This window comes from Meles meles, chromosome 20 (assembly GCF_922984935.1).
Source record: "Meles meles chromosome 20, mMelMel3.1 paternal haplotype, whole genome shotgun sequence".
In the NCBI taxonomy this organism is placed as follows: domain Eukaryota; kingdom Metazoa; phylum Chordata; class Mammalia; order Carnivora; family Mustelidae; genus Meles; species Meles meles.
The window spans coordinates 56,039,374-56,052,395 of NC_060085.1; the positions used below are offsets into that span (position 1 = coordinate 56,039,374).

Below are 13,022 nucleotides of genomic sequence, written 5' to 3' on the forward strand. Positions count from 1 at the left end.
CTCAAGGAGGCAACAGTTCTTTCTGGGAAGAGGGGAGGAAGTGGAGAGATAAGAGGCGGCTTCCAGGGCTATAGGCGGAAAACAAACACACACCGGGCTTGGAGCCAGTCAGACCTCATTTTGAGTCCAACCTCTTCAATCACTAGCAGATTGGCCTTGAGCAAGTCACTTAATTTCTGTGTCCTCCACTACACCACATGGGTAGTGGTACTGACCTTGAACTCGCTGTAAGGAGTAAAGGGGCATGGATTGTGGAAGACAACACACTCTATTCGGAGAGGGAGAGGAAGGGTCAGGAGCCACCAAGGGAAGGACTGAAGAGGAGCCAGGTGGGAAAACGACCTTCCCCCCGCATTCCCACAGCCCCAGGGAGGCAAATTTACGAAGACCCTGAGCAGAGAGATAAATGAACTGAAATCAAGGATATGAAAACAAAGTGAAAGACATGACCATCTATACAAAGCTTGGTAAGGGCCAGGCACTTCTGCTGAACGCTTCCACAGGAGTAGCCGTTAATCAACAGGATGGGCCTACCCCAGCCGTGGAAGGACAGGATGACAAAGAGTGGGAGACAGATACCAGATGAGGTGCCTGAAGGAGGCCAGTAGGAAGGAGGTGACGCTCCTTGGCCTCCCCAGCTACTCCTCTGTAGACAAGCCCAGGAGATGGGGTGGGAGAAATGTCAAGCTGCTTTCCACGTTCCTAGCCTGTCTTCCTGCAGTGGGGGTGGCCCCTGGCCCCTCATGGTATTTGCTAGTTGACGTGGAATAAACAGCCGAGTGATTCTGGGCGAGTTCTTCACTTCTCTGTTTCGAGACATACCCGAGCTCCAAGAAGCAGTGTGTGGAAGGACTACAAGCAGCTAGCGAGTGGAGGTGAACATGCGCTCTCGTGCACCTGAGCGAGCGCATGTAATCACCACCATGTCCCGATGCCCACTGAGAGGTCTGGGCTGCCACTTGGTCCCTACATCAGACAGGGACCCACTGTCTGCCTCCAAACAAGTGACAGCTCTCCTCTCAGCCATATCCCATCTAAGCACTGCTGCAGGGTATGGGAAACCAACTCTCATTCCCAAACTGTCTTCAGTTAATGAAGCTCACACACTTCCCTTAACTTATCCTCATGATTCCCACTTTACAGATGAGGAAACTGAGGCCCACAGGCCTGAGGTCATTAGAATCCAGGTCTGTCTTGATTCAAATCACGCAGCTCTATGTCACTTCAGCCACAAGGGCTCTGGGAAGACCCAAACTGCCTCAGACCCAAGAAGTCAGCAGGAGTAGTCACCCCGGCATTATCAATGGAGGACCCTGCATCTCCTCTTGTGTCTAAACGCTGCAGTCCCAACTGTGCACGACTCAGCCTCTGTATCCAACTTGGGGCCAGCTATTTGCAAACGGGTCCCTCCTCACTAATAGGGGATCCAGTACAATGGATCCTTCACCATTTTTTCTTGGCCTTTACATCTCTGACCTCCCACAACCCACTGCCCCTTGCCCAGGGTGGGGCATCCTACCTTTTGGGTGAGGCTGGGATCTCTTGGAGCACTGTCCTCCTCCTCCGAGCTTCCCTGCTCTTCATCTGATGACAGGTCCTCTTTGGGGGCCACCGCCGAGATGGGACAGACCTTATAGGGTTCCGTGTAGGCGCTAGGGTCAGAGCAGAGGAAAGAGAGGGTTAGAGCTCCCTGCCTAGCAAAGGCAAAGTGAATACACCAGGAGCCCTATTAATGTCACAAGCCATTAACGAGCGTTCTGCGTGCAAAGCTCCATGCCTGCCCTACATGGGGACCTAGAACTAGATAAGACACAAGCCCAAAAGTCCCTGTGTGCTCCCACTTCAGCCATCTTGGCCTCCCGGTGGTTCCCTGAACATGCCATGCTCTTTGCTGCCTAAGTGCCCTTATACATGCTAAGAGAGACTTGTCTCTCTGTTAGATATGAGTCAGACTATGATGCTGGAGGGTAAATAATAACTGTGACCCCAAGAGATGTTCAGTCTGATTGGTCCGACAGTCTGGACTGGCCTGGTCAGGCAGCAGGATCTGTTCCCAAGGTGGCCATGCTCCTCTGGGCCTGAATGAGGGATGCAGTGATGCAGGACGGTTCAGGATGTGCATTTTGGGCCTTGGTCCCTGCCTTGTCATCAGCTAGATCATGGACAAGACACCACTCAGAGTATCAGTTTCCACCTAGGTGGATAATGATTTCTATTTTGTTTTCTTGCTGGTGCTGTAAGGATCAATGCTTGCACAGGTAAGAAAACAAACTCATATGACTATGACTATGACATAGGCATTGCCTGTATTATTTATTTATTTATTTATTTATTCATTCATTCAATCAATAAATGTTTATTGACTGCCTGCTTTATGCCAGGCAGGAACCATGAATATATGACCGTAAATTATGATAGTGAAAGAGAAGAAAGAAGTGCTTTCATAGGGAATAACAAGGGGGAACTGTTTGGACAGGTCAGGGAAGGCTTCTCTGAGGGTGTGAGCAGGAGCAGGAGCTCTGTGATGGCATGAGCAAACTTCCAGAAGAAGCAGCATAAAACAAACCAACCTGGAGTAGAAGAATCCTTCTTTTCTCTGAATTCACAACTATCCCCACAGAAGAGGCTCTAACCCCATTACAACCATCTCCTTGCTCTGCTCCCTGCTCTGGGCCTCCCTCTCCACCCAGCGGAGTGGTTGTCTACAACAGGGATCAGGCCATGTCCCCCTCCTACTTGGAAACCTGCAGTAGCTCTCTCCTGCCGTAGGCAATGTGGTTCCAGACAACTTCTCACAAAATTTGGTCTCATTAAAGTCTTTCTTTTTTAAAGATCTATTTATTTATTTGAGAGAGAGAGCAAGAATGAGCAGGAGGAACAGAGGGAGAGGGAGAGAGAATCTCAAGCAGACTCCATGCTCAGCATGGAGCCTGATGCGGGGCTCAATCTCATGACCCCGAGATCATGACCTGAGCTGAAACCAAGAGTCAGATATTCTACCAACTGTGCCACCCAGACACTCCTGGTCTTATTAAATTCTAATCAAATACTTCTGCCCTCTGGGAATGCCACAATGTGGTGCTAGAATAATGGATGAATGAATGGATGGATGGGCAGACGGACGGACGGGCAGACGGATGGACAGACTGAAGGAGAGGAGGGAGCATTCACTTGCTAAAAGGCTGGGTCAATGCTAGCCCAGGCCTCATGTGGGCAAGGACACTGTTCTTACCTACAGCCCTGGGCCAGGCAGGGAGAAGCATGGCCAGGGTAGGAGACATCAGGGCCAGAAAAACTGAGCCTTAGCCTACAGTGGCACTAGGGGCCACCTTGGAGCTCTTTTTCAACTACTGCGGCAGCCAGAACCAAGGATACCTATCTCCAGAACACCTGGAACCCAAGAAGCAAGGAGCTGGGTCAAGAGCAGGACGGGCATCCCCTGGTCCACATTGGGGTCATGAGGTCAGGCAGATCAGGGACAAGGTGGCCTATTTTTGCCTGGGCTTCTATGGACAAAATGTGTGTGTGGTAGCAACTATAGTTCTGCTCTTGTGTGCAGATACACAAACTAAGTGCTGACCCAGGGTGAGTCATAATTCACTCTACCATCCAACTGGCTACCCTTCTGACCAGACCTCTTTCTTCTTTTTCAGAATTGACTTAGTTGTCCTTTTCTTTCAAACTAGGAGAGCAAACAGTGGATTTTACAGCAAGCCCTATACCACTGTGGTGTAAGAAGGCATGTGAGCACCTCCCCTCCAAGGACTACCCTACATTTCCTTCACTGCCCCTTCACTACACCCCCAGGGGCCACTGGAGGTCAGAGGAACACCACACTTGCTTTAGAGAGCTCAGAGCCTCCTTCAGGAAAGTGCCTGCATGGACCAGTCTTCGGGAGGAGCCCTAGTTCCCTTCCCTGTAGAGCTTCCTGCATCAATTTGCACTGTGTGTGTCCTCAGACAGTGAGTGGAGCCCTTCTCCCCTGCAAGAGGGATGGCCACATTAGACCCCAGCAGGAGCCCATTATGGTCTGTGGAGGATAGCCAGTAGTGGTGAGGGATGGAGCAGTTAACTGTGCCCTTGGACGGTTCTCCCTCTATATCAAGGGAAAGAAGATAGATGCCAGGCCTTTCTAAAATGCCCTGTGAAGGAGCATAGGATTCCCAGCCAAGCATCCCACAACTGAAGGTATCAGCATCATCCCAGACAGCAAGCTGGAAATCTCAGCATTACCACCTCTCCCAATGTGTGGAGCTGGGTCTCAGGTTGCCAGGCAAAAGGTGGTTTTGTCTTTATTGTCTGTGCTACTATTTTATTTTCTGTTTGAGAGGTGGTAATGTGCAATCTCAGCCACTACTCGAACACAATACCTCTCCCCAATTTACCTTTAAGTCTTCTCTGACTCCACTGGTATCTCTGTCATAGCTCTGCGGCCCAAGCCATCTCTTGCCTGGACATCTGTGACCATTGCTCTCCTGGTCTCTCCCATTCCACCCTGGCTGGCCTCCAATCTGTTCCCCACCCAGCAGCCAGAGAGAACCTCCTCAAAACCCAATCTGATTGGGTCATCCTCTCGCTTGAATTGTTCGGGGACATTCTGGTGCCATTGGGATTCAGCCCCAACACCTCGGGCCACCATAGGCTCTGCTCAACTTGGGATGTAAAACAGTGGGTGTCCTTGGACTTGATGCTGCCATGAAGTCTCCCCAGCACTGGACGCTACCTCAGGCCAAGCAGGGGATTGGATTCCACAAAACAGAGCCATGGGTGACACTGGGGAGAGAGTCATGGAAGCCAAACCCTTAGAGAGGGGGAAGGGCTGGCTCAAGGTCACGTGGCGAATCTGGGCCAACACACATTGCCTCAGAGGATGCCTCTTCCTATGCTTGATCCCATTTTGGATATGTGAAAACAGAGGTCAACTGTGCCACCCAGACACTCCTTGGTCTCTAAGACCAATGTGTGGAGCTGTGTCTCAGGTTGCCAGGCAAAAGGTGGTTTGGTTTTTATCGTCTGTGCTACTGTTTTATTTTCTGTTTGAGAGGTGGTAACATGCAGAGATTAGAGCTCACACTCTCGAGTCAGACTGCCTGCATTCAAATTCTGTCTCAGCCCAGTACTGGCCATGTTTAACTTCACCAAGCCTCAGGGGTGCCTAATTCACTGAGGTGTTGGGAGGATTCAGTGAGTTACATAATGTAAAACACTTAGAGCCATGCCTAATGCATAACTCACTAACTGGGAGCTCTCTCATTAGCAGCTCAGCTCTAGCTGCCTACAGCTGTTCTATTATTTACTTACTATTGTCTTTAAGTCAACCCATTTTTAACATGTGCTAACACTATGACCTCATCGCAAGTGATAACACCCATGAAGTCACAGTGTGTGACTTCACATAATTATTAATCTACAATAGTTTGACTAACATTATGTTGCTCATCAGAGACCCACAGACCACACAGACACAAACACGGTTAACTCTGAACCACCGACCATCCACCCGCAACCAAGCTCAGCTATGGCCAGGAACTGGCTCATGATCTTTCATTCTACTTCCTCCTCTGACTTCAGTTTTCAAGAAAGATCTAGAATGGAAGTCAGGAAACAAAGGTTTGGGTGTTATGACTATATTTCTGATTCATTTATTTCAGTGTCCTATTTAGGAATTGGGAACACAACAAATGGAGATAAACTGCCATTAAAAATATGCTTTCACAATGTAAAAGAGCAAATATAATCCAATGCCTTTGCAGATTCAAGGGAAGTTGTAGCGACAGACCTGATTTTGGATAGAAGTCATTCATTTAATAAGCAAAGAAAATATTCTAAGGCCACAAGCGTCAACACAGCTGCCCCTACTGAGCCTTCATATTTGCTACCAGGCTGATCTTCAAAGACAGGGAAGAAAACAACTCTGAGAAATGTTTTTGACAACTTCCACCCAAATGCTCCAACAGGCTCTAGTAGAACTTGTGTCCTGTGTAACCACTTCTTCCCTTGGGGAGTCAGACCCGGAACCGTGACATATCCCATCCATCTCACCAGTCTGTCAACATCAATCTCCCAGACGGGTCCTTTGCAAAGGCTTTGATACTCTATATTTTTAGCCATGGTTCCTGTCTGTTTTGTTTTTCAGTCATTCAAAAAAAAAACTGCCTACTAGGAATCCTTTGTGTTTTAGATTCTGCACTACAGGTGCTGGTAGGCCATGGGTCAACAAATAGACATTATGGATAATGCCCATTGGAATCACAACTGAGATGCCGTCTCCAGATAGCTTATTTGACCATAACAATATATTACATATGAAAAAGCCTTCTAACCCACCCACTTACCCATCTACATATTCTTTCATCCACCCACCTATTCATCTCTCCAACCACCTATCCACTTAGCCATCCATCCACCTGCCCACCCTGCCACCCTTCTATCCCTCACTTATTCAACAAACAGGGATTAGCATGTACTTCAAGGAGCTCATACATGGAGAAGTTAAAGTATTCTCATGATTTGTAGAAAGTACAGTGTAGTAGGGTAGTCATCACGTCTCCAAGAAAGTCCAGTGCAAAGTACTGGTTAAGAGGGTGGGCTGAATTGGTTTGAATCCCAACTCTATCATTTCAAGCAAGTTACTTAACCTTCCCATGCCTTCATTTTTGTGTGTGTTTGTTTTTAAATCTGTAAATCAAGGGCAATGACACATGCCAGGAAAAATCAGCAAAGGGTTAGGCAGTTAGGACTGTAAGTTTAGAGACCAAGTGGCCTGGAAATCTGGCATTAGGTCAGAGGAGAATCACTGTGTGACTTTAGGCAAGTCACCCAATTTCTCTGTTTCCCATCTGTAAAGTGGGGATGACTACGTAGATTCACTGAGGGATTAAATGAGAACATAATGGGGAAAGTGGTCACTGGCTGGCACGCAGTAGGTCCTTTCTGGCCAGCCCACAAAAGGGCCAAGTCCTAAACCCCTAGACTAGTCTCCACAGAGCTGTATCCTCCCTCTGAGTTGATCTGTGTTTTAAAAGGAACATAAATTAGAGCTGCCCAGAGCTCATTACCTTAAATGACCCTCCAAATGACACAGTCCTCTCCAGCAGCCTAGAGTCGTAAAAGGACATGTGCATCCACGTGGGGGGACGAATAGTTTGTAACCCGGCCCAGGGCTGTCCAGCTCTGCCCATTAAATCCCGTCCTAGTGACACTCACTGGGAGCCGTAACCCTAAGCACAGCCAAAATGGCTTAACAACTCATAAAAAAGGAACGCTTGCCTCACCGAGAATCTGTCGGCGGGCACTCTGGCCCCAGACTCCATCCTTGCTGGTACAATGATATGTGCGAAGGAGGCCAGATTGCAGATGTAACATCCTTTGGCTCCTCTGACATAGACTGGGACCTTTCTGAAGTTTGCCAGCTCAGCAAGGAGGGGCAGGGGGCTTCAGGACTGCTCTCTGGGAGCTGGAAAGTTGGAGATGGAGACAAGATGACTACCCTAATTAGCAGAACAGCTGGAAGAGCTTAGAAGTGGACAGAGGGAAGGGCTGGCTGCACAACTAGGGATTTCCAAACCCTCAGACGTTCAGTCCTGCCCCCTGCCTACTTCCCCCACTCCCTCACCCCCAGGCACCTTCACAGTTCACTTGATCCCTCCAGACCTTCCCCAGGTTGCACCTTCTGCTCTGAGACTTCCTTGTCACTCAGAATTGACCCCTCCCATGTTCCCCTTCCTCAAAGGGACATTAAGCCATCATCTGCACTGTAATTGGGAACCTTGCATCTAATACAGTGGAAATTGCTTAAGATGGGGGTCAGAGACCTGGGAGTCCTGGATTCACCACTAACCCAATGCACTATCTGGGCTACAGGACTGTCAAGGTGGGCCTCAGTTTCCACACCTGTAAATTGCAGGTGGAGAAGAAGACCCCCAGGCATGTGAAACCATGTACTGAAACCAGATAGCATGCATCCTGCTGCCTAAAAGCAGCTGCCTGTCTGTCTCCACACCACTGGAGTGAATCTCTGCTTTGTTCCCTCTTGGAGGGAATGCATCCTGCACCCAGGGTCAGCCAAGGGATAGCACTTGTAATGGTTCCCAGAAACATGATTGAAGGAGAGGCTTTTTTAAAATTTTAATTTCCATTTTTTGCTAAGTAAAAACAGAAGTACATCCTTGCTCTCCATCCTATGACATCTCCACCCCTCTCCTTGAAATACAGCATCAGTGGTTTTGTAAGAATTTGTTTTCTTGTAACAATAGCTCTTTTGAGATATAATTCACATATCCTAAAATTTTGCTCTTTTAAACTGTACAATTCAGCGCTTTTTAGTGTATCCACAGAATTGTGCAACCATCATTACTACTTAATTTTAGAACATTTTCATCAACCCCCAAAGAAACCCCATACCATTCAGGAGTCAATCACTAGGACTGGTCCCCAGCTCCAGGCAACCACTAATTTACTGTGTGTCTCTATGGATTTGCCTTATTTGGGACATTCATAGAAATGGAATCCTATAATCCTTTTGTGTGTGGCTGCTTTAACTTTGCACAATGTTTTCAAGGTTTATCCATGGTATAGCACGTATCAGCTCCTCATTCTATTTTATGGCTGAGTAATATTGCCCTATAAGTCTGTTACCGTATTTTGTTTTTCCATTCACCTGTGGATAGACATTTTGATGGCTTCCACTTTTTGGCTGTTTGAAGAGTGTTTCTATGAACACTCATGTGAAAGTTTTTTTTATGTGGACACATGTTTTCATTTCTCTTGAGTCTATATATAGGAGTTGAGGTCATATGGTAACTCCATGTTTAAGATTTTGAGGAACTGCCAGACTGTTTTTTGGCCGTGCCATTTGATAATCCCACTGGCAATGTTAAGGGTTTCAATTTCTCACGATCCTCATCAATACCTGTTATTGTCTGTCTTTTTAATTTTAGCCTTCCCAGAGGGTTTGAAGTGGTTTTATAGGGATTTTCAAGGAATTCTGTTCTCCTTGTTTCCAGTTCAGCCTCCTTTTGCTCCAAACAAACATCTTTCTCTTCTAGCTAAAGGGAAACACAACTGTAACTATGAAGGCTTTCTTTTCAGTGAATCCATGAAAGTTCAGAGGTCCAGGGGGGAATATATTAATACTTTTGGAAGATCTTCAGAAGTCTCATAAAATGACAGACTAATATAAAGAGGTAACATACTGAAGAAAAATTACCAGTCAGAGCCCAGACTCGCCGGAGGGATCATCTCTAGGGTTCTGGCTCTGGGAAGCAGTCACTCCCATCCTGCAGCTTGGGGAGGTGCAGACAGCGCAGGAGGAGTCCTCCGCTTCTGGCCTTAGCAGCAGCCCCACTGCTGGCACAGGGGCCTGGCTCTGCCACTGACCCCTTAGCACTGCAGCCGTCTCTGGCTCCCCAGCAAAGGATAATGTTAAAGGACACATTTCACCTCTTGAAGGCGGGTGGCAGTTCTGCCACTTGTCAGCCCAATGACCCCAGGCCAGTTGCTTAACCTGCCCAGCTTCCTCCTTTGTAAAAGGGAGATGGTAACAGTACTTACCTTCCCAGGGTCTAGAAGATGATGTCTGTGAGTGAGGCAGGTAATTGCTCAGCATGGTGCCGGAGAGTTTTATCTGCTACAATCATCTGAACTAAAGGCCAGGGCTGCATTCATCAGGAGGAATTCCTCAAGGTCATAGAGACCCAGGTTCTAGTCCTACCTCTGTGACCAGCTTGCTGTATGACACTGGGTGGGCCCTTTCCTCTTCCTGGACCTCAGCTTCCTCATCCCCAATTTCCTCAAAATAAGGGAGTTAGAGGACCTCGGAAGGCCGTTCCCACCGTGATGTTCTGTGCCTTTATGTCCATAGGGGTCCGCCACAAAGCTGAGGAAATTTGTCCTGGTGATTCCTGCACAAGTCTGCCTTCCTCAGCCCTTACTTGCAGCCAAACCGCTGACCCACTGGCCCATGGACACCTCTGTGCCCTCCCATCTCTGAGCCTCTTCCTGCCCACCCCCTCCTCCACTTGCCTCCAACACCCTCCCCCCCAAAGTCTACACACACACACCAGCTCTTTCAGGAAGCCTTCTGCTTCTCTCCTGCTGGAAGGGGCTCCCATCACAGATTTTGTGCCTACAGTTATTTACGTGCCTGTATCAGCCCCCCATCAGCCACAGTTCTTTCAGGGAGGGGAATCACCTGCTTGTGATGCACTCTGCATCTTCCATGAACAGCACATAGTAGGTGCACAACAAACGTGTTGAACCACTTGTCCTACCCCAGCTGATTAATCTGACTTGTCGTCAGCCTGTCGGGGACGGCCTCCCTATTCTTCCCTATCCGGCAGGTGCGCCACACCTTTGGTGGAAGTGGTACCAGCAGGTGTTGCCAGCACTGAGGATGCTGTGGCTAGCCAAGTCTTAACAGATAAACGGGCTTTCTTTTACTACTCAGGCCATCATTTTACATTACTTCAAAAATGGCTATGGGTAGGAGTTGGGAGAGGCACTCTGTGGGGTGGCTCTCATTCAGCCATAGGTTCAGTGGATGCTGAAATACTGGTGGCTGGGATTGCCTCAGTTTCCTCACCTGTAAGATGGGCTCCATAGCTGTCAGTCCAAAGCACCCAGTCCAGAGCAGGAGGAGACTTGGACACATTGTTCTCCTGCCATCTCTGCTCTGGAATTCTGAGTAAGAGACCACAGGGGAGGCGGAAGGGAGGGGAACCACTGCTGCCACCTCAGGCAGCTGGAGAGGATGCGGTGGCTGGAGATTCATGGAGAACACTATAATTCTATAACCACAGACCACATCTGAAGTGCCAAGAGCTGGGAGAGGGTCATTTGTGGTTTCTTTGTGTGGTGATCAGAAAAACAATCCCCTCTTCCCACCCCTCCCTTCCACAAGGACAGAGCTAGCCAATAATACCAGGGGCAGCTGCAATGGTAGCGGAAAGAGAGCCGGTGATTTGGTGCTCACTATGTGCCAGGGACTGCAAATTCTTCCCCACCACTGTATCCTGTAAGTTATTACCATAACATTTTACAGATGGAGAAGCAAGCACAGACAGAAGTGCAAAGCTGGGATCTGAACCCAGGGAATCTGGTTCAGAGACTGTCCTTCAAACTCCTCACCTATCCCACATTTACACTGCAGCAGCAGCAGCTAAGGGTTACTGAGCAGTGTGCCCAGCACGCCTCATCCATTACCCTGCGGATCCTCTCAACCACTTAGCTCGGCAGGCACCGTTACCATCCTCACTTCTCATCTGAAGAAACTGAGGTTCTATGGGGGTAAGTGACTTCCCCAAGGTCCACTCTGTCATTCTCCTTCCACAAACTCAGACAGAGCCACCAGTGAACCCCAGCTGGACCCATTAGACCTGTTAATTCTTCTGGTTCACTGTTGCCCTCTCTGTGCTGGGAGACAGGCACGAGAATGTGTGAGAAGGGCCGGGACGCACAGGAGTATCCACAGTGCAACAGGAGGGCAGAGGGCGAAGACCTTTCTGACACACATAAACACAGAGTCACATGTGGCCAGAATGGGACATCTGGATGGGGGACACAGAAGGAATCAATCACACAAAGCCAGACAGAAACAAACACGCTAAGGCTCAGACCCAGCAGGGAAGAGGATACAGGCAAGGAAAACACCCCAGGACCCAGACACACACACACATGTGCGAGTCTTGTCATGTCTTGTAACATGACTCATCTTGTGGCCTTGCTGAACCATATCTGCCTCTTTTGCCCCAAATAGGGAAGAAGCATGTTCGGAGAAATGCCACCTTTAACCAACGGCCTTTAAGATCCTATAAATCTGCCTTGCTTCTCTAGGGCAGGGACTGCCTTTTAAGAACAGATGCCTGGGAAATGTCTGCTGACCTGACTCCCTCATGGTCGGGCATAGGGTCAGTAGCTGATGGGTTCTCCTCTCTAGACCCAGGTCCAACCTCAACTCCTATTCCAGGAAGCCTTCCCTGACCACTGAGACAGGTCTACTGGGAAACTAATGAGGCTTGTGCTTCAGGCTCCATACCTGCATGGGTCCCTTTCAAGGCTCTGTAGATTATTAAATACTCTTCACTCTACATTCTTTTTCTTAAAGAGAACCCACAGATTGCATAAGATTCACAGCCTGCCCCTGCCTGGCCACACCTGCTTACAGAAGAAGCCCTGTTCCCCTTGACATAGCCCTGTACCCACGGACAGCCCTCATCTGGCTATGGCCTTAGGTTTTCACATGTTTTTTCTCCCTCCCCAGATTGTAAGCTCCTTCCTGCCAGCCAAGAGCACTGAATTCTGCATAGAACACCTGCTGGCTTTTGTTGGCTCATGGGGACGGGGAGAGCACCTCCAGCCAGGCTCCTGGCATCCCTAAACAGGTCTGGATTTGGATCACTCCAAAATCAGAGTGCCCTACCCAGTACAGACACACCAGTGCACAGAGGACGGAATACCCAGAACGTGCACTGCCTCACCGACACAATCCACATTTGTTGAAGGTCTGCCCCATGCCTGGCACTGGGGACACAGAGGTAAAAGAGAGCCTTCTTATCTGCCCCTCAGGCACTCACAGCCTGTTGGGAAAGCAGACAGGACAGATCAACAGGATACAAGGTGGTGAGGGCTATGAGGAAGCAGCTCAGACAAAGGACCCCTAAACCTTTGTGTGTGTGTGTGTGGTGAGGAGAGGGCCACAGGAGGGCTCCAGCCCAGGGTGAGACCTGAGCTGAGTGTGAAGGTTGAGCAGAAGACAAAGAAAAAGAGAGTGGTAGGGAAGAACATTCCAGGGAAGTTTAAGCAAAGGGAGAAATGCTGGGTCCTGTGTGCAGGGAAACAGAATCACCCACTACTTGGTAAGGAGAGCTGGGAGAAGAGGCTGGCAAGGCAGCAGAGCTCTCAAATGCAGGGCTAAGGCACGTGAACTGTGTGTTCCGGGGTCATGAGGAGCCAGTGAAAGGTTTTAGCCAGGGGAAGGACCTGCCTAGTTTTGCTCCCTGGAGAGTTCGCCTTGGCCACTTATG

At 48.9% G+C, this 13,022-nt stretch overlaps 1 protein-coding gene across 3 annotated transcripts in view; it reads right to left on the reverse strand.

The window, feature by feature from the left end:
- Positions 1-13,022, reverse strand: part of FGD5 (FYVE, RhoGEF and PH domain containing 5) — a 123,273-nt gene that overhangs the window by 70,111 nt on the left and 40,140 nt on the right. For all 3 annotated transcript variants that reach the window (XM_045990351.1, XM_045990350.1, XM_045990352.1), the window contains exon 3: positions 1,520-1,652. In XM_045990351.1, coding sequence (XP_045846307.1) covers positions 1,520-1,652 — 133 coding nt within the window. The remainder of the gene's footprint in view (positions 1-1,519; positions 1,653-13,022) is intronic.